This window comes from Leptonotus elevatus, chromosome 11 (genome assembly GCF_054856555.1).
Source record: "Leptonotus elevatus isolate MCC_2025b chromosome 11, RoL_Lele_1.0, whole genome shotgun sequence".
NCBI classification, from domain to species: domain Eukaryota; kingdom Metazoa; phylum Chordata; class Actinopteri; order Syngnathiformes; family Syngnathidae; genus Leptonotus; species Leptonotus elevatus.
Genome location: NC_141249.1, coordinates 23,608,889 through 23,630,706, shown reverse-complemented (window position 1 = coordinate 23,630,706; position 21,818 = coordinate 23,608,889). Strand labels below are relative to the sequence as shown.

Genomic DNA, 21,818 nt, shown 5'->3' with positions numbered 1-21,818 from the left:
TATTATAGTTTTGGAATTGTCATTTTAGTGACGTTTTGATTTCGTTTTGAGTTTTGTTTTTTTAAATTGAGATACTTTTAATTAGGTTTCAGGATGGTTCAGTTTTAGCTATTTTAAAAATGCCGAGTTTGAGTTCGATTCAGTATTAGTTTGTTTTTTAAAAACAAGTGTATACTTTTCGCAATATTAAAAAAAAAACACCATTGAAAAAAAATGAAAGAAAAACAACATTTCTTAACAAGTGTTGCATTTCATCTGAGTTTAATGAAAAAGTAGGTGAGGCAAGCCATTGGAGCCAAAAGTCAAGCACGCCAAATTGTCGCCTAGGACTGACGTCATCTGAAGGCGCTTTTCTATTGGCTGCTGCGAGATGACGTCACTTCTATGTGACACACTTTCAAACGTCCTTTTTCCGGTTAATATTAAAATAAATCTACTTAAAGTCACATTTAGAATGATCCCCAAAGGCTCATGTATTAAATTAATTGGCAAAGACTAAACCGAAGGACATTTTTGCTATAATTCTAGTGAGTTTTAGTTTAATTTTTGTTTAAAAAAAATATGTTTCGTTTTTTTTAATTTTCTTAACAAAATAGTTTTTTGAATATTTGTTATATCGTTAGTTTTTGTTATCTAAAATAACCTTGAAATGGAATCAACCAAACACCATTTATTTACAAAGACTCACATTTAGATGGCTCATTTTATTGCTGCTCAGATCAGCTGAGCATTACACTGAGAAATATATACACTTATATATTATTCAACTATTGTGGACTGAATCGGGTCCAACTAGCACACCGATCAATGTCCATTGGATGTCTTGCAATAAAAATAAAAAAAACAATGGAAAATAATTACGTGACTGTACATTTTTGAAATCATCGGCTTATTTACAGGAAGTAATTTATCCGGATTTTTTTACACCGACGCATGTCAACGTGAAAAGCAAAACATCGCATGGATGGAGCAACATGAATGTCAGTGTGCATCAAAAGTTCACGTTGTCATCAATAGACAAGCTTGGTGCATATAACAGAACGTTTATAAAAATACAAAACTTCATATATCCATCAATTTGACACCGATTGTCCTCGTAAATCACAAAACAAAACATAACACGCAATACGTCGACTCGGCTGAGATTGCTTTGAACCCAGAACCTCTTGACTGCGAGGCAGACATGATAATCACTACCCCACCATGTTGTAACCCAAATATTGATTGAGATTATACTAAATGAACAAATGTACAGTACATGACATCCATTTCCAAGTGGGGGGGAAAAAAAAGTGCATCCTGAGAATATGCTCATGGTGTGAGAGTCCGCGCGAAGCAGCTCAGGTGAGAGCTCAGGTGAGAGCTCAGGTGAGAGCTCAGGTGAGAGCTCAGGTGAGAGCTCAGGTGAGAGCTCAGGTGAGAGCTCAGGTCAGTCCTGCAGGCCGTGATGCTGCATCAAGGTCCTGTGATAGTCGTCAGCGACCAGGCCGATTTGTTCGGTGAGGCTGGCGTGCTCGTAGCTGCGGTACAAATGTCCGCCCGGCGGATGCGTGTAGTACAAGCGCTGCCTGGCAAACAAAGGCTCCACCTGGCAGAAGAAAATACAAATAAACCTCTAAAAACTAAAAGTAACTGCATATAAGAAAAAAAAGTCAAAACAAAATAAAAAATTACAATGAAAAATTCCAAACTATCATAACCCTAATATACATATATATGCATATCGCCACTGCTATGTGAAAAAAAAAAATATTTATTTTAAAAAAATTTGAGGGGGATGATGAAACTGACTGCAGACATTCCAAAAACCTAGCAAAAAAAAAAAAAGAAGGAAAAAAATGGTGTTTTTCACATAGAAGCAACGATTTACTGTGCATACAGATCCTCTTAATGTCCTCATCTCATTAAATGTCTACATTTTTTCTCACCTAATTAACAATTTATTGTCATAATATTTTGAATGCACATTGCATGTTTTTTTGTAATCATCCATTTTTTTTGCAAACAAAACGGTCGTGAGCTTCTTGATTTTCATTACAAAGTCTGATGTGGTTTTTAATATCGAACATTTGGAATCAGCCCAAAATGTACTTTTTCTCCGATGCAAGTTTGAGTAGTGCGAATGGCGCGTTACTGGCCTGGACGGTGAGCGTCGGCCTTCGGGAGTCCGGACGCTCGTCTCCAAACGTGAGAAGAACCTGGAAGCCGGAAGTCAGCGGTCCACTATGGAGTCCGTAATTCTGCATCTCTGACAATCACAAAATCGGCAACTGTGAGGACGCAAATGTCAAATGTTGCTTTGTGGTGCGACCTTTGGGGCTGACTGGAACGGAAAGTTGTGACCGCAACACACTCGAGCTCTTTTGCCGTGTGGGCGGGGACCTTCGACGGCGACTGACTCATCATCATCATCATCATCATCATCAAGTCAACCTGGAAAAGGGCCTGCCACCTGCCCACGTTCACTTTTGGGGGGAATTCGCCTCACTGCTTTTGCTTTCAAAATGTAGACGTTTTTTTTTATCTTAGACTTCATTTTAAATTTCTGAAAAAATTTGTTTAGGGAGCTCTCAAGGTACGTCTTAAAAAGAAGAACGGAAACTTAAAGAAGTAAATACCATAGCTTTGTTTGATTCCCCCCCCCTCCCCCCAAAAAACTGAAATCTTAAACTTTGACCTTTCTTTGTTTGAATGTCAAACAAAAACAAAAGCTTCAGAAGGTTCCCGGGCAGCAGCATCTCTTATTACGTTAAGTGAAAATTTAAATCAATAATTTCCTGAGATTAAAATGGTTTTAGCTTTTCTTCAGATTTTGAAAAAAGGTCGACACCGATATTAGTCAAAATGCCCAATATCGGCGCCGATTATCAGTCCATCCCTAGCATTTTGTACTACTGTACTCTGATGAGTGCTGCTGCCTGCTGGCCGTTAGAAGTAGCGCAGTGAGGCAATCCCCGTGAGCTCTCACCTGTGAGGTAATCCTGCGCGTGGAGAAGTTTACAGGTGACCTCTCGCTCCAGTTTTTTGGGTTGGTCTCCATAGTGGGCGAGTCCCGTCTGCCAGTACACTTTTCCCTCGCACAGTCGCTGAGCGTAGAGTCCGTCGGGGGCCATCCAACACAGGACCCCGCCCTCCAGGGAGGCCCGGGGACCGGCGGGACGCTCCTCCGCTGGCCCGGGAGCCGACGAGGCGTCCACCGGCAGCGGCACGACGTGGCGGCCTCCTGACCACAGGTAGCGCTCATCCTGCGGGGAGGCCGGAGTGATGTGGCAACCTTCGGGGCTGAAGGTCGTCACCTCCCTCACCAGACTTTCCCGCAAAAAGACGGACACGTGCAGACGCAAATCTGGATGCAGACGACATCGCAACATCATTCGCAACTCTTCTCTTCTTTATTCAAATCACTCCAATAATTGCATTTTCTCCATCCCACAACTATGCTGGAATTTGATTAGAGATGCTGATATGTTGGGGTTTTTCAGGGCCGATACCAATACCAATTATTAGTCGTCAATAAGACCATAACCAATATTTGGAGCTGGATAAGTGGCAGAGAATTGATGGATGGACCCATACATACCTGCAGTTTAACCCTAACCCTATGGGCGGAGAAGCCAGCCCACACAGTACGGAAGGAGCGTGTGATTCCCTATCGCTCCAGGAGGGGAAATCAATTCTCCTATCCTGGTCGCGGAAGGGGCACCCTAACCCTAACCCTAACCCTAACCCTAACCCTAACCCTAACCCTAACCCTAACCCTAACCCTAACCCTAACCCTAACCCTAACCCTAACCCTAACCCTAACCCTAACCCTAACCCTAACCCTAACCCTAACCCTAACCCTAACCCTAACCCTAACCCTAACCCTAACCCTAACCCTAACCCTAACCCTAACCCTAACCCTAACCCTAACCCTAACCCTAACCCTAACCCTAACCCTAACCCTAACCCTAACCCTAACCCTAACCCTAACCCTAACCCTAACCCTAACCCTAACCCTAACCCTAACCCTAACCCTAACCCTAACCCTAACCCTAACCCTAACCCTAACCCTAACCCTAACCCTAACCCTAACCCTAACCCTAACCCTAACCCTAACCCTAACCCTAACCCTAACCCTAACCCTAACCCTAACCCTAACCCTAACCCTAACCCTAACCCTAACCCTAACCCTAACCCTAACCCTAACCCTAACCCTAACCCTAACCCTAACCCTAACCCTAACCCTAACCCTAACCCTAACCCTAACCCTAACCCTAACCCTAACCCTAACCCTAACCCTAACCCTAACCCTAACCCTAACCCTAACCCTAACCCTAACCCTAACCCTAACCCTAACCCTAACCCTAACCCTAACCCTAACCCTAACCCTAACCCTAACCCTAACCCTAACCCTAACCCTAACCCTAACCCTAACCCTAACCCTAACCCTAACCCTAACCCTAACCCTAACCCTAACCCTAACCCTAACCCTAACCCTAACCCTAACCCTAACCCTAACCCTAACCCTAACCCTAACCCTAACCCTAACCCTAACCCTAACCCTAACCCTAACCCTAACCCTAACCCTAACCCTAACCCTAACCCTAACCCTAACCCTAACCCTAACCCTAACCCTAACCCTAACCCTAACCCTAACCCTAACCCTAACCCTAACCCTAACCCTAACCCTAACCCTAACCCTAACCCTAACCCTAACCCTAACCCTAACCCTAACCCTAACCCTAACCCTAACCCTAACCCTAACCCTAACCCTAACCCTAACCCTAACCCTAACCCTAACCCTAACCCTAACCCTAACCCTAACCCTAACCCTAACCCTAACCCTAACCCTAACCCTAACCCTAACCCTAACCCTAACCCTAACCCTAACCCTAACCCTAACCCTAACCCTAACCCTAACCCTAACCCTAACCCTAACCCTAACCCTAACCCTAACCCTAACCCTAACCCTAACCCTAACCCTAACCCTAACCCTAACCCTAACCCTAACCCTAACCCTAACCCTAACCCTAACCCTAACCCTAACCCTAACCCTAACCCTAACCCTAACCCTAACCCTAACCCTAACCCTAACCCTAACCCTAACCCTAACCCTAACCCTAACCCTAACCCTAACCCTAACCCTAACCCTAACCCTAACCCTAACCCTAACCCTAACCCTAACCCTAACCCTAACCCTAACCCTAACCCTAACCCTAACCCTAACCCTAACCCTAACCCTAACCCTAACCCTAACCCTAACCCTAACCCTAACCCTAACCCTAACCCTAACCCTAACCCTAACCCTAACCCTAACCCTAACCCTAACCCTAACCCTAACCCTAACCCTAACCCTAACCCTAACCCTAACCCTAACCCTAACCCTAACCCTAACCCTAACCCTAACCCTAACCCTAACCCTAACCCTAACCCTAACCCTAACCCTAACCCTAACCCTAACCCTAACCCTAACCCTAACCCTAACCCTAACCCTAACCCTAACCCTAACCCTAACCCTAACCCTAACCCTAACCCTAACCCTAACCCTAACCCTAACCCTAACCCTAACCCTAACCCTAACCCTAACCCTAACCCTAACCCTAACCCTAACCCTAACCCTAACCCTAACCCTAACCCTAACCCTAACCCTAACCCTAACCCTAACCCTAACCCTAACCCTAACCCTAACCCTAACCCTAACCCTAACCCTAACCCTAACCCTAACCCTAACCCTAACCCTAACCCTAACCCTAACCCTAACCCTAACCCTAACCCTAACCCTAACCCTAACCCTAACCCTAACCCTAACCCTAACCCTAACCCTAACCCTAACCCTAACCCTAACCCTAACCCTAACCCTAACCCTAACCCTAACCCTAACCCTAACCCTCTAAAACCCTAACCATTGTTTGATGAATTTTTGGGGTTTAAATTTATACATTTCAAATTACAAATGTTTTTCCCCCCAATATTTGAATTTGAATTTTCTTATTTTTAAAACACATATTGAATGTTTATCAGAATTGTTTTTAAATACATGGATTTTAAGTGTATTTATTTATTGATCCCACTACCCCCCCCCCATACATTTCGAAGGGTGTCAGTTGTACACATATTTTTTGCAATTTTTTTCCCAATTTTTTTTTATTAAGTACATTTTGAATGTTTAGCATCTTTTTTTGATGAATTTATGGGGTTTAAGTGTATTTATTGATTGATTGATTCCCTCCCCAAATGCATTCCAATACACGGATTTTCACTATTTGCGGGACGGTCCAGCCCCCACCTCCTTGTAAAACTGAAAATATTGGCATAACTTTTTTTTAAATAAATACATAAATAAATCTGTTTTGCTTTGTCAATGTCTTTAAGCACGTTTGTTAAAAACTCTCTATGAATTTGCGACATGTTGAAGGTTTTTCTTTTAATTTTAGACAAATACAGAATCGACGCTTTGCTGACGATTTAAAAAAAAAAAAGTTGAGGGAGCTGCCACAGACATCAGCAAATTGTTATTTGTATAAAAACCTGAGCGAGTCATGAGCTCCCTAAAGTTGTGTTCCTAAATTTCCGTCAACTTATTTCGGTTTGAATTTGAAAGAAAAAGAAAAAGTGCAGGAAGTTCCCAGCGTACCTGAAGAAGTGAAAATTGAAATCAAAGACTTCATGCGGTTTTTAATTGATCTCTTATCAGCCTGGCCGAGAATCCTTCGATCCCGAATGCCGATCTGAACCGAACCGCAAGTGGCGGTCACGCGCTTTGACCTCTGAACTTTCCGAAGCCATGCTGACGACGACGTACCTCGGAGCGCGTCTCCCGGTCTGACGCCGCCGTCCAGACTGAAAGGCGACGTCTGAGACTCAGCAGGACCCAACGAGTAAATCGAGGCTCTCAGCTGGTACCCTGCACGCACACACACACACGCGCGCGCACACACACGCAGACATTAGAAGGGAGGCCGTCGCTCATTTAGCGAACGACGGCGAGCCGAACGTACCGTGATCCGCAGACGGGTCCTGCCACGCGAGGCTGCGGGGCGGGCACGGGCACTGCGCGAAGGGCAGCTCGGCCAAGGCGGCGTGATCCTGAACGAAGTCCCTCCAGCCACATTCGGGAGAGGCCACGTACGGCGCCATCTTCCAAAAGCAGACGCCACACGCACTTCAGCGCGTGCAAGTTGCGAAAGCGGGGAAAAAAAAAGAAAAGAAAAAAAAAGCGCTTCAGCGGACGAGAGAAGATCACCTGATACGTTTGAAGGTTCGAGTAAGATGGAGTCGCGGAACACGTCGTCGGACTCACGCGCTCGTCCTCGTCTCGGGGCCCTGGAAGACACGCGCACGCACGCACGCACAGGTTTGTTTCAGGATGATTTATTTGGGAATTTTCATCACACGGACTTTTTATTTCATTTGGACTTTTGTTAGTTTGTGGGTGGTTGATTTTCCTCTTCTTTCTTTTTTTAAACAGCTTTAGTATATTACCATAACTATAGTTAGTTTTAGTTAATTTTGTAAACGTAAAATATAGTTTCAGTTTGTTTGAGTGTGTTTTTTGTTCTGTTTGTAACATTTTTGTTTTTTGCTCATTTTTCTATTTTAGTTTTCGTTATTACGAAAGCGTATTGCATCCACTTGAAAAATAAAACGTCTTTTTTTAATTTTCTGTTTTATTGAATATTTGTTCCTCTTTTTCTGAGTATTTTTTTTACATTTATTTTTCCTGTTTTTAGACCTCCTGTTTTTCTGACAATATTTATTTCTGATTTTTGACTCGTTTTCTGTTGTTGTTTTTGAACATTTTTTTAAATATTTTTTTTCCTGAATATATATAGTTTTTGTTTTATATATAGTTTTTTTGGGGGGGGGGCAGAATTGTTTTAATGAAAGAAAAAGTGTTTAAAAAACGAGAGAGAAAAAACAAAAATATTCAACAAAACAGAAAATTTAAAAAAATGGTTCGAAACACTGGAATGTTTTTATCCCAAGTGAAAACAATTCGCTTTTTTTTTTTTATGTTATTTTGTCACTTTTCACGAACTGAAACATGAACGCGAACCTTGCCGTAGGTGTGAGCTTCCGCATAGCAGCGACCGGTGGTTTGTGGCTGCAGTTTTACAACAAGGCCTCATTGACATTTACCGAACCCCAAGCCACCTTCAAGAAAAAGTCCATCTTGTTCAGGGGGGGAAAGCATCACTTCAATATTCGCAGGTCACGCACGTCTCGCGTCATCGCCCGAATGGCGAATGACGTGCAACTCACGTTTCTTGGCGCCCTCGGGAATGATGTGGTAGACTTTGTAAGGGTCCGAGATGTCCAGCTGGCTGCGCTCCACCAGCTCCTCAAAGTCGTTGCTCTTGTTGAGGGCGCAGCGGAGACGCGTCTTCCAGGTGGGCGGGTCCGGCTTGTCCACGCCCTCGCGATGTTTGCCTTTAAACAGCGCCCAGGCCTGCAGTCACAAACGTTTGGAGAAAAAAAAAAAAAAAAAACTCAAATCGCTCAATTGTACATCATCGGCATACGGGCTTGTCTCAGTCGTCATCATCATTACCGGAAGTAACATTTGTGGCTCTTTTCAAATCACTCAACAAAAGAAAAGCAACAGAAAGGTGACGTCGCTATCAAACAGTAAACATAAATGCAAAGTACACAAATACAGTGCATGCATTCGATGGCCGCAAGTTGCAAGTAACGATTATTTTTGATCATCATAATGGAACGTTGAGGAATCGATGGATACATTTTAAAAAAGTGTTCATTTCCATTCCTAAAGTCAAAAACAGGACAAAATATTGCAAATTGGCACAGCAGAAAATGCACATAGAAAAAAATGGGTTAAGATTCAGTTATTGTTTTGGTCCCGATGTCAGAAAATTGGCAAAAAAGTTGATCCTTTTTCCCCCAAAAGTAAAAGCAAGTGTTTCATTTTGATTCAACACGAAGACAATCCGGCCGCTTTCATGGAGGATTTGGACACGTTTCAAATCAAAATCAGAATTGCTTAGTTGACAATTGATCGTTCCAACATTTATCATATCTCTCGATGCAATGACACATTTTTTGGGTTTCTTGCGAATCAGCAGATGTGCATTTGAAAATGGAAAATATTCAAATCTGCTTCCACTGCATTTCAAGATTCTCGCATTTTTAACCCCCGACAGTGAAATACTTGAAAATGCCAACTTTTAACCACAGGAAATTCTTTATCACCTAACGTATAATATATTTTTTTATATATATTTTTTTATCGTTTTGGATATACCGCATTGTCATATGCTTTTTTTTTTCACATATTAAATTCACTGTTTGTTTGTTTGTTTGTTTGTTTTTCCACACAGTTCTCTGGGTTGCTCGTCATGACGTACTTTTTAAGTATATATCTTTTTTTAATCTCACCTTACAGATTGTATATGAGTGGTGGCGTACCCCGGCAGCCGTGAACTTCCAAAAATAAACACAAGGTCGACATGACAAGACGTAAACAGTTGCAAACAATGTCAACCGTTCGCGTGGCAGACGTTTCGTTTTTTTAAAGCGCGGATGCAGGAAGCCAATTGTCGTCTCGGGTTCGTCTACCTTGAAAAGTGCGGCATCCTCGTCGCGGTTGTAGTCCTGCTTGCCGGCGTGTTTCCAGGGGATCCTGAAGATGCTTTTGTCGTCGTTCTCCCACACCAAGCCGGCATATTTCCCACAATCCACCTGCTCGATCAGCCACTGGCGCAACTTGCCGTTGCCGCCGCCGTTGCCGCCGCCGTTGCCGCCGCTTCCGGGAAGTCCGTAATCCGTTTCGGGGTTCATGTCGAGTCTGCAAAGCGAGCAGGTCTTGCTGGCCTGCTTTGTGCTTCACAGGCGCGATCGCGTTTCGCCTCGCACGTCAAAGTTTGTGCAGGGTTGTCAAAGTTGTTGCTGTCATCTTCACGCCTCTTAAATCTCGCGCCGAGGGGGCGTGGCCAGGGATGCTGCGGACGCAAATGCTGCCAGTTACACTTTTCTTTTTTTTGTATCCTACGCGTGCGCGTCCTCACTTGTAAAGCAACCCGAATCTACTTTTACTGAATTCTAATTTTTTTCTGAATGACTTTTCTGTGCACTAGTAGAGAGGCAAGGGTGCACTAGTAGAACAACATGCTACTAGTGAGGCAAAACTGTGCACTCACTTGACTGCTGGGTGCTATACTACTATTACAACTACCACTACTGCAAGGGCGCATTTTTCCTCACTAGAAAAATGAAGTCTTTATTTTGCACTGAATTGTCTTGCAAGTGCACGAGGACAGAGAGCATACTAGTATATACGGGCAATTAAGACACTAGTAGTATATGAATAAATGCCCAAAGGACATGTCATACCAGCGGCTGCTTCACATTTGTGGAACATCAATTCTCTGGAGGGAATATCACATCGCCACCATCTTAGTATGCAGAGGTCGACTTTAGTTGTTGCAATATCACCATTCGCCACTAGATGGCAGATGTGGTTTAGTCTCACTGACACGACATGCATATGGACTAAATGGTTTTTTTTTTTGCGGCTTTCAAATGATATGCAGAACATGTTATTGCAGGGGGGGGGGCATGAAATGCGCTGGTTGGGGATTTTTGGGGTAAACCCCCCAAAAATCTATCTATCCAGTATTTTTCAATCTATCTACAAAGTATAAATATTTGTATTTATTATTCCTACAAACCTATAAATAAAATGTACAAAATGCTATTAACTGGAGTCGATTTTTTTTTATTAGAAAAATATCAAATCACATTGTCTGATCAAATACATTCAACAAGTGGAAAAAAGTTTATATAAGCCGCAGTTGTAAACTACGAAATGCAAATGATGCTCCAAACTTGGCGCATATATTTTCTCGACTGGCCTCGTGTGCAGTTTTGACATTTGGGGCTGAGAAAAGGTCAAGTCACGAATAACTGATGTTGTGGAGGAAAAAAATGCCTCATCTCATTTTAAATTCATGTTCATTTTTTAATGGAAACCTTTGGTCAATGTCGAGAACATCCGATTTGCTCGGGTCCCACCCGCGTTTTTCTTCTTCCTTTTCATGAGTGGGTCCCAAATGAGAGCCTCGTTGAAAAAGCTTCATGCCCGCAGTTTCCATACATTGCAAGCACGATCCTTTTTCGTGACTTTGTTTAGGAGCCACTTGTGACCAGCGTTTGCGTGACGACAGTTGCAAAGTCGCCGTCTTTAGAAGTTTTGCGCATTAAAAGTTTTGCCACTTCTTCCTCATCCGTGGAGTGGAGCGGCTGCGTCCCGTATCGGTTCTTCCACCAGGTCTGATACTAGAAGCGAAGAAACGGGAGTTGCAATGGGATATTGCTTGCACCTCTGACAAATAGAACCCGACAGTAACGTCGGCAACACGTAGACCGAGATTTGATCTTTTGTAACACCCGTCCTGCAATTATTCGGACACATCTCATACAGACCGTACACTTGAAACTGTTGGGTGAAAAATAAACCATTTTGGGTCAAAAATGGACGATCCACGACTTGGGTGTATTTAAACCAACGTTCTGGGAGGTTTTGTACAACACAACACAAAAAAATCTGGTCATTTTGTAGACAACCCCTAAAAAAAAAGTCATTTTGTACTAAATAATCCCCCAAAAAGGGACAACCCCCCCCCCCCAACAAATAAATAAATAAATTAATAAATAAATTAAATTGGGACGTTTTGTACTAGACAACCCCCCAAAATTGGGTCATTCTGTATAAAACAGCCCTCCAAAAAGGGGCGTGGTTTATATAAGACAAATAAACAAAAAATTGGGTCATTTAGCATGATTACACCCCCCCCCCACACACACACACACACATAAAAATAAAAAATAAAAAATAAAAAATAAAGAAAGAAAATAAAAATAATTTTGTAGACAACCCCCCAAAAAAATTTTGGGGTCATTTTATACTAAACAACCCAAAAAAATGGGTAATTCTGCATAAGATAAAAAAAAGAAGAATTTTGTACAAAACAACCCCCAAAAATTGGGTCATTTTGTATACCCCCCCCCCCCCACAAAAAAGGATGTTTTATACGAGATAAGTCAAAAAATATATATATATTTTTAAGTAATTTTGTTCAAAACAACCCCAAAAATTGGGTCATTTTGTATCCCCCCCCCCCACCAAAGGGTAGTTTTATACTAGACAAATCAAAATAAAAAAGTCATTTTGTATAAAAAATGGAGTCGTTTGTTCTAAACAGCCCCACAAAAAAAAATAGGTTGTTCTGTACACAACAACCCGAAAGACAAACCGACCCAAGGAGTGGACCGATCCATTTTTGAGCCACATCGGGTTTATTTTTTGGCCCGAGTGCGTCATCGACGTGGCCGTTCTTACTTCTTTGAGTTGCGTGTTCTGAAACTCGTCCAGTTGTCGCAGGAAGCCCAGGTTGGGAGCGGCACACGGCCGGGCGGCCCTCACGGCTGCCAGGGACTCCACCCACCCCCGACCCGTCACCGTCATGATGTAGGCCACGACCAGGGTCGCGCTGCGCGACACCCCCGCCACACTGGCAACACAACGCTCACAAGACTCACAAGTCGCACAAGTCGCACACTTCGGATTCGTTGGACAAACAATTTCCACAATTCTTGAACTGCTTCAGTCATCACCGGTTCCGTGCGTCATTTACAATCCGGACCCAAGCGCGATATGTTGAAATATTGCTCCCGCACAATTGAAAACATTTGCAAACAGACTTTGGGAACAGATGGTAAAAAGTCAAGACGACCGCCACGTGACACTCACCAGTGGACGAGACAACCTTCTCGTTTCAGTCTGCAATTGTGGACGAACCCGATGCTCTCTCTGAAGAACTGAATCCTGCAAACCATCACAAGATTTTTCAGTCAACTAATTGCAGCAACAACAAAAAAATGAATGAGCGCATAATGTGAAGCAAAATGCAGCGATGCATGATTGCAAATATATTTGATTTGTACGGAAGTGAAGAGGGAGAAAAAAAAGGTTGGCAAGATTCTGACTTTAATCTCAGAATTCTGACTTTGTGACGTAGCGCTATGAATTGTGGGGGAAAAGTCAGAATTCAGAATAAAGTCGCAATTCTCACTTTCAAGTCAGTCTGACTTTCGTCGGCATTCTGAGATTATCGTCGGAATCCTGCCAACCTTTCAATCCGCCGATTTGTTTTCACCGTGAAAATGGTTTGTTTCAACTGTGCTGCAAAAAATGTGCCGTGCGGTCCTCACATACTTACAGGTTTTGTTTCCTGTGATCGGCCGCAACGATACAAAGATACGTCAAGTCCTAAAAAGGAGGCAAACGTCGAGATGGGAGAATTAGTGGCGGCGAATATTATCAGTAAATCAAAGACGTATCCTGGAAAAGGTGCACGCGTCAAACCAGGTCACCTGTCAAGATTGACCAAGTTCCTCCCGAGGGAGGGAGGGAGGGAGGTCGAACCAACGACAGCCCCCTGGAACCTTGCCCCTCTGACCGTGCAGATCAGCACGGGTGCACTAAAGGTCATGAAATTCTCATCTGGGCCTGAATGTTTTTTTTTTTTTTGCACCTGGCAGCTGAGGTTGACACGCAAACTGCCTTGTTGTCCCTGATTGACTAAGAAAAGGCCTGAAACCCTCTGGGACACGTTCACAAGCACGTTACAGCGCATGCAAATGAACACACACACATAACGGCACTCATCGTTTGTCAGCATACATCAGAAATAATGATCTTTTTCTAATCGTCATCAAGTTCCCAATTACAGTCATTCATGCTTCTATCAAATATAACCCGACACAGTGAATGCACACTGTAAAAAATTGTTGGATGGAAAAAGAAAAAAAAATTGGGTCAAAAAGAGGCCAACCCAACACATTGGGTTATTCATTTGAAACAAAAGGTTTTGTTAAAAAACACACAAAACAGCCCAATTTTGTGGGTTATTTTGTCCAAAACAAATATTTGGGGGGTTGTTTATTACAAACACTAAACAAACATAAAAACGAATTTTGGGTTGTTTTGTTGGTTGTTGTTTTTGACCCACAACCTTTTAGACTCAAAAAGTTGGATCAGTCCCTTCTTTAGCCAGTTTGGGTTCTTTTGGACTTCACTGTTTAATTGGAGTGGGAGACAAGCAAGTCTCACTGGGGATTCAAAATGTGTCATTTGGTGTGAACGGGAGCGGACACCCTACCTACAAGTTGACGGGTCAAAAATAACCCAATGTTGGTCAAACATTGGGTTATTACTTCTTTGCTAAATTTGACCCAAATTTGGGTTGTTCTGATATACAACAACCTGCTGTTTGGGTTGTTTTCTTGTTGCAAAAAATGGTGTTGTTTTGTACAAAATAACCCAAAAGTAGCGGCTCATTCCAGTCATAAAATTATTATTATTATTTTTTTAATGAATTAAGGGCCCACTCAGAATGACAAATTAAAAGCAGCGTGAAGAAATAAGATGACGATTTAAATCAAACTAGCACAGTGCAAAAGTAGCAAATTGACTGTCAAGTGTCCTCTCTGAGGACCCGCGATCACACCAGACGAAGGTCAGGCAAATTATCAACAGATTTTTTTATGCAAATGAGCGCACCACTTGCTTATTTAGAGCCACCTTGCGAAAACAGACGAGTCATCGTCGTGCCACGCATCTCAAAAAGATGCGTCACAGGAAAATATATTCTTGCGCCGCGATGTGTCCGGATAAAATAATACATCAACATTTACAGTTGCACAATATGGACGCAAATATTGGGACGTTCTTGATGCAATAATTGCGGCAACCAATCAATTTCCCCGTCCTGAATCTTAATTCGTTATTTCGGACTTTGGCTTCAAACTTTGTGGAACCAAATTAGAGAAGGTGGATGACAAAATATCCTCCAGGACACGATGCAGAGTCCAAAAAGCAACCTAACTCAAAAAGGCACGTTCAAAAGCAAAGAAATAAAAAGAACGTGCGGTGAAATTAATTTCAAAATGCTTGACAGACCTTAAAGGCACGTATGAGTAAAAACATGTTCAACCTGGATTTGAAAGTATTTACACTCGGGGCTGACTTCACTGCTGTCGGCAGCTCATTATTCCATCGGTGTGCAGCACAACAGCAAAATGCCGCTTCACCGTGTTTGCTTTGAGCTCAGGGTTCCACTCATTGGCCCGAGTCTGCCGACCTCCAATTCATGGGTTGATATTCATTGAGCATTTCTTCCACGCATCGAGGAAGCAAACCGTTCCCGTGAGCAGTCGCTTCAGCGTGAAAGCCTTTCGACCCGGCGGATCCGTTTGGTGCGCAAGAACTTGACCCCACCGCAGCGGGTGCCCCGACCTCAACCCCCGTCCAACACGATTGATCAACTGGCAAGATGAATTCCAACATTTGGAAAGACAAGAACTGCAAGGCGGCCCTTGAAAATGTGCTCTGCAGCGTCTGGAGCCCGTTCGGGTCAGACGAGGTTCCGACGGGCCACTCAACGGCACAAGAGGAGACCAATCACCTGCAAGACGGGCGCAGCCGTGTCGTGGATGGAAAGGACGTGCGTGATGTTGTGCCGCCTCAGCAGATCTTCGTCAGCGGCGTCTGCGGATGCAACAAAACAAAACTGAAAATCGCCGACGAGTAAATATTTTTCTCTCCTATATTGGCCTGAGGCAAGAAACGGCTCACGGTTCGAATCAAATGTTGCTCTTCGAAAGGAAGCGAAGCTTTTTCAACCTCGCACAGATGTTCCACTTTAACCCTTGACCCCCCCCCATTTTTGGTTAACCTTCACCTGCTACGCCACCGGTGGTCAATGTGGGTCCTGCAGGGTTTGCAGGTTTCTCGCTTCCAACACAAGCTGATTCCAATCAACAGGGTCTGATCATACGTCAGCTGTGTTGGAGAAGGGAAACGTCCCAAACACTGCAGGACTCCGGCCCTCGATGCCCACCTCTGCGCTACGCTAACGTGTTGAACACAGCAAAGGGAGTTCATACGGACGCTCACATGAGATGTGTTGTATGCGGACTACATTTGGCTTGTGTTCTTTTTTTCTTTTCTTTTTTTTATACGAGATCAAAACAAGCAAAATTAGCAAATGTATTAGTTGACACCGTTTTCAAATCAGATTGATTGGATCGCAAAATTAGAGACAGTTAGAGATGTCGAATAGAGAATTTTACAGGACAACAAATCAAGCAAAAATGCGTCAGCTGAAGCCGCAGCTCATCAGGCCTTCGTTCATTTTTTACAAGTATTCCAACAAAACAAAATTCATCAACTGACAAAGCGAAATTTGACATTTGTTTTTTTTTTTCAGGACATCCTTATTTATTTATTTTTACATTTGTGCGGCTCAAACCTTTTGAAGGTCCGACACACCTGCGGGACTCCGCCTCTTGAAAAGTCCTCAAATTGCAACCAGGAAATCGTTTGCCGTTGACACGCGCACACACAATTCACGTCGTATAATGTTTGCCGTTTGTCACGTCAACAAAGCCAACGTCGTACCCAGATTGAAAATCGTCTTCTTTTTTTTTTTAAGATATGGAAAACCTTACCTTTGATATTTCCCAGATACAGATCTGGAAGGACCTGCAGGAATGCGGACAAAAAAGAAACGTCAAATTGTGCAGCGTGTGGAAATCCTTCCGACTGACCTTATTGACGCCATTTCCCATCGCTGCCAACACGAAATCCCAACACGAAATCCCAACACAGATACACGAGAAAGGTCCACTTGATTGTTGGCGCCGTCACGTTCAGGACTCCAATGACGACTTGGTGTCAACGTGACCTCCGGGACCATCGAAAGCTTTCCACGTCTGCGCCCCGGCGGTGATCCGGGATGAGCTCATGTCACCAAAAGAGCGGTCGCGGGTTTATATTTAGCCCTTTAGGGCGTCATGGGGCAGATGACGGCCGCATTCCGAACACACAAAGATGGACGCGGGTCCGAGGGCAGACCACAGCTTGGCGCGAGACAATTTCTATTCTTCTACTTTTTAGTTTGTCACGTCCTGATCATCTTAAAACAAACGTAGTTATTTCTTATCAATAAAATTTATTATTTAGGGATGTCAGGTGATTAAATTTTTTTTTGCATAATTAATCGCATGACTTTTAAGTTTTCATATGCTTGTTAACATAAAAGTGGGAACATTTTTAAACAAATAGAAATATGGTCATTGATACAGTAATTTTATAAAAATTCATAAAATGATAACATTAAAAAGATGTACTGTACTGTGACAAACAAGTGTGATATTGATTTGCGTTGGGCATTTTTCTGCCACTAGATGGCATAATTGCATTTGTAAGACACTGTTGACTGCTCAGTCCATTTTTCTCGAGCTATCTCATCTTTAACATGAAGTAAAGTGTGAAATTCTGCATTTTTAAAATGAGAAAATACTGCTTGACCCCAGTCTCCGCAAATATATACATTATTATTACATTTATTACTGCTAAATTTTGATGTGGCCATTGCGACTGGAATTCCCCCAGTACAGGCTTTCCAAGTAAGGGGCATGAATTCCATGAATTGCTGTCGTTAGTTCATCAATTTATTTCCAGAAAATGTTGCTCCGTGGCGAAAACACGACCACAAGTTGTGCGAGACTGAGATGTAATTAAACAAAGTAACTTTACAGAATCATTATTGGGAGGAACAATATGTAAATAAATAAGCAATCATGTCAAATGTGGGCGGTGATGACAGAAGATTTCTCGTCTTATATTCAATCAAAGTTGCTTTATCAGAAGAGTCGATCCACGTTCGTGGAGATCTGCTGATTTCAATTCGCGGCGGCCATGTTGTGCCGAAACGTGAGCTAATTATGGCACTTTGTTTCCAGTAAATGCTGCTTCATCTTCCGCCGCGTTATTTGCAACCATCTTTACGTGTTGTTTTGCGGTGTGGTGTCGCGTTCCTGTGTGTGGTTTGACAAGGTGGCACGACTCAGACGCGCTGACAGGCAGCGGAGGCGTTTACAATAAAGACACCTCGCACGTGAGCTCGACAATTCTCCAAACATGTTCGCCACTGAGACATTTAGGGACATCACAACTCATCACAGACACTTCCTTTTTCTTTCACTTATCGTTATTTTGAGCGCTTGCCCATTCATTGGCACAAGCTTGACGTTCATCACAATGGATGGCAAGTTTCTTGAAACAGAAGCTGTTCTTGATGAGCCGCACAGCGGAAGGCCAAAAAGTCCAGATGTGGACAATCCAGGTCCAGAAAGTAAAAACCCTGTAACAGTCAGAGCACCTGGGAGCTCGCTAGCTAGCTCGGGAGCTCGCTAGCTAGCTCGGGAGCTCGCTAGCTAGCTCGGGAGCTCGCTAGCTAGCTCGGGAGCTCGCTAGCTAGCTCGGGAGCTCGCTAGCTAGCTCGGGAGCTCGCTAGCTAGCTCGGGAGCTCGCTAGCTAGCTCGGGAGCTCGCTAGCTAGCTCGGGAGCTCGCTAGCTAGCTCGGGAGCTCGCTAGCTAGCTCGGGAGCTCGCTAGCTAGCTCGGGAGCTCGCTAGCACCTGGGGCTAAAGCCAAACTGTGGCAGGGTTTTTACTTTTTGAACCTGGATTTGCCACCTCTGCCAAAACTCCTACAGCAGGCAGCCTGGAGACAAATCCGTTTCTTCCTATATGAATGACAAAGAACTGTACAAATATCTTGGCGTGTACTTTCACTTTAAATTGGAATGAGGGGCCGAGCCGGGTGAGTTATTTGAAATGCGAATTGGCGACAGCGAGTCCGTTGGTGTACTTTGACTTTAAATGCGACAAGAGTCGCCGCTCGACCGACCGACCGAGACTTTGAGCTCAATGTTTACACCATCAGACCTTCGGCCGGACGTTTGCACGAGCACGAATGTCGACGTTGCTGTGTGGAGGACGTCTGCTCAAGCTGAGGAGAACGACGGCCGCCATGGCCGCGCGGATGCAGTCGTACTGGTAACGAACACGTCCACTCTTCATTTCGTCTCTTCTGGCTTTTCGAACCGCAGCGACGCGTGAAGTGGGACGACCGAGAGAGAAAGAGGAGGAAAAGTCGCTCACTCGCTCGCTCGCTGCATATATTCGACAGTCATGACGTCACGTGTAGGAGGAAGTGATTCGTGCGTGATTGGTCATGGCCGCTAGATGGCGTCGTGTCTCGAGCATATGAAGGAAAACAAAATGATTGCAGAAATAACCTCAATTCACAATGTTATAATTACTATGGTTAACTCTTCACCTCTCACGCAGTAATTGTGTTATTTGATAGTCATAGTCATTCAGTTAAACTCTTGTAAATATTTGCTTTTTTGGGATACACATAACTTTCTCCCTCACCCAAATCAACAAATGTTGTTCAGTACTAACAGTAAAATGATCAACAGTACAATATTATGTGAAACCAGCTGAAGTATCGAGTTCCAACTCCTTTTCAAACAAGCAGCACTGTTTTCCTTTGGAATGCTTCATGCCTACTTACATTTGTTCACGTTTTATTTTGCCAGCAGCTCCTCACTGACGCGTGGCCGGAAAAACGTGAATGGAGTCCAACTTTACTACGAGAAGGCTGGCAGCGGGAAACATGCAGTGCTGTTGCTTCCGGGTGCTTTGGGTACAAACTCGCATGCTCAACGCTAACACATAATTGTTATGGTGGAGCCAAGATAGTTTAACATTTGCTATGGTGGATAGTAAAAGCCTCAGGTTCAAATGTCAGGTTTTTGTCGTGTAAAAACGAGACCGAGATAAACGTTTCCCACCATTAATGCAGCTTTTAACTTTTACATCTCAACTGGTGGGGAAATTTGAGATATTTTTGAAAGGTGAAGTACAAATCATTTACTCAGCACAATACAAACCAAAGAGGGCAGATTGAGAGTAAAACAAAAACAATTTGGAAACTTTTTTTTTTTTTTTTTACACAACAGGAAGTACAAAGACGGATTTTCAACCTCAGCTCAAGTCTTTGAACCGGGACCTTTTTACGGTGGTGGGCTGGGATCCACGTGGTTATGGACAATCGCGACCTCCAGACAGAGACTTCCCTCTCGACTTCTTTGAAAGGGACGCCAGGGATGCCGTGGATCTTATGACGGTAGGTTGCAGAGCTGCCAGGAAGCCGAAGGAAGTCTTTACCTTCAACTTTTCTTCCTTGCATCAAAAACATGCGCCTTGTTCGAGAACAGCAAGTTGTGCTAAAAATACGGCTGTGTCTCCTAAGATGTACATTTCGGGACACCACAAAAGGAAAATGATGTCAAAGTCCATCCATCCATTTTCTGTACCGCTTGTCCTCACAAGGGTCGCGGGGGTTGCTGGAGCCTATCCCAGCTGGCTTCGGGCAGTAGGCGGGGAACAACCCTGTACTGGTTGCCAGCCAATCGCAGGGCACAAAAGTCGCAAAAGCAAACAAGTCATCGATTCCTTCGATTGACTTCCCAGTGAGGGTTTTCTTGATTTTTAGACTTTGGGCTTTGCCGCGTTTTCTCTGCTGGGCTGGAGCGACGGCGGCATCACGGCCCTCGTTGCCGCGGCCAAGAACCCCGAGTTGATCAACAAGCTGCTCGTCTGGGGATCCAATGCGTTCGTATCGCAAGAGGACCTGGACATTTACGAGTGTAAATGCCCGCGACGTGCCGCTCTTCCTTTTCCCTCCTCGTCCAATTTCCAGACATTGTTTTTGTGTCTTCCATGTTTGGCGCGCGGGACCATCAAAGCGGTCCGCGACGTTTCCAAATGGAGCGCACGGATGAGGGCGCCGATGGAGGAGGTGTACGGAGCGCACGTCTTTGCCGAAACGTGGCGAGCTTGGGTGGACGGCATCGCGCAGTTTGCACGCAGACCCGAAGGTGAGCTTCGATTTCAAATCGAAAATGGCCGAGCGGCGCCGGCGCAAATCCTTTAAAAAAAAACCACCTTTTTGAACGTCTTTGTTTTAGGAAACATCTGCATTGACCTTCTGCCTCTGATCAGATGTCCGACGCTGATCGTTCACGGAGAGAAGGATCCGGTGGTGCCCAGCTGTCACCCGGACTTCCTGCTCCAACATATTCAGGGCTCACGGTGAGAGCGGACGTCAGGAAGGTCGCGGCGGCCTTCGACTGGACACGCCTTGTCATTCTGTTTGTTCCCTTTTCCACCTTTTAGATTGCATCTGATGCCAGAAGGAAAACACAATCTCCATCTGAGGTTTCCTGAAGAATTCAACAAAGTGGTGGAAGATTTTCTCCAAGAAAGACAGAAGGATTTTTAATATAGCGGAACAAAACTGTATTTTGCGATCAATATGGATTCTTTCAACAAATGACCGTTTCTTCTCGAAAGGATCAAACGTCATCTAAAGTTTTGACTTGCTCGATATTATTGAAGATGTTGAATTCATTTGCTAACGAGAAAATGCAATTTCTGGAGAGATCGCGTGGGAAGGCGGAATGAAAAACGGTCTCATTATTTGGAATGGCATCAAATGTTGTGAAAGAATATTGAAGAATATGGAATGAGCTCAACACTTTCAAGTTGGGATCGTTTGAATCAGTGAAAAAATGTAGAAGTTAAAAGGAGAAAAAATATATTTTTTTGTTGATGAGTGTGATTTCTTGGCATGTTGAAAATCGTTCCAAAGGTGAATTCAATGTGCTGAATGATTTGGGAATAAACAACAAATGCTTGGTTGAAAAATGTTGAATTTTTTGAATGAGAAAAATAGTAGGAAAAAAAAATGGGATTTATTTGTGGGGGGGGGGCGAACATTTCGGAATATTACTGCAAAAATGTGACATTTTCTGTATGTGAATTTTTGTAGTGAGAAAAAATGCAAGCACAGATGATGTGAATTTTTAGAATTGGAATGTGAATCAGTGAAAAAAGGAC

At 43.8% G+C, this 21,818-nt stretch overlaps 3 protein-coding genes across 4 annotated transcripts; 1 reads left to right on the top strand and 2 right to left on the bottom strand.

The window, feature by feature from the left end:
- Positions 1-639: 639 nt before the first annotated feature.
- On the bottom strand, positions 640-9,895 carry LOC147166582 (interferon regulatory factor 4-like). The gene is made up of 8 exons (XM_086089067.1): positions 9,559-9,895; positions 8,245-8,431; positions 7,226-7,305; positions 6,981-7,119; positions 6,785-6,886; positions 2,969-3,346; positions 2,139-2,248; positions 640-1,588 (listed from the first exon to the last, which is right to left on the bottom strand). The coding sequence occupies exons 1-8, from the start codon at positions 9,778-9,780 to the stop codon at positions 1,430-1,432; spliced, it is 1,377 nt and encodes a 458-aa protein (XP_085945193.1). The 5' UTR covers positions 9,781-9,895; the 3' UTR covers positions 640-1,429.
- A 796-nt stretch (positions 9,896-10,691) lies between these two features.
- On the bottom strand, positions 10,692-18,256 carry LOC147166581 (dual specificity protein phosphatase 22-B-like). The gene is made up of 7 exons (XM_086088542.1): positions 16,612-18,256; positions 16,513-16,546; positions 15,468-15,550; positions 13,221-13,270; positions 12,752-12,826; positions 12,341-12,512; positions 10,692-11,277 (listed from the first exon to the last, which is right to left on the bottom strand). The coding sequence occupies exons 1-7, from the start codon at positions 16,630-16,632 to the stop codon at positions 11,128-11,130; spliced, it is 585 nt and encodes a 194-aa protein (XP_085944668.1). The 5' UTR covers positions 16,633-18,256; the 3' UTR covers positions 10,692-11,127.
- Positions 18,257-18,527: 271 nt separating this feature from the next.
- On the top strand, positions 18,528-21,622 carry bphl (biphenyl hydrolase like). 2 transcript variants are annotated; one of them, XM_086088540.1, is made up of 7 exons: positions 18,528-18,905; positions 19,454-19,560; positions 19,877-20,043; positions 20,413-20,566; positions 20,666-20,797; positions 20,888-21,011; positions 21,096-21,622. In XM_086088540.1, the coding sequence occupies exons 1-7, from the start codon at positions 18,823-18,825 to the stop codon at positions 21,199-21,201; spliced, it is 873 nt and encodes a 290-aa protein (XP_085944666.1). In that variant the 5' UTR covers positions 18,528-18,822; the 3' UTR covers positions 21,202-21,622. The 2 variants fall into 2 exon arrangements, with proteins under 2 accessions (XP_085944666.1, XP_085944667.1); XM_086088541.1 differs by having other exon boundaries at positions 18,530-18,905; positions 19,457-19,560.
- The last annotated feature ends 196 nt before the right edge of the window (positions 21,623-21,818 follow it).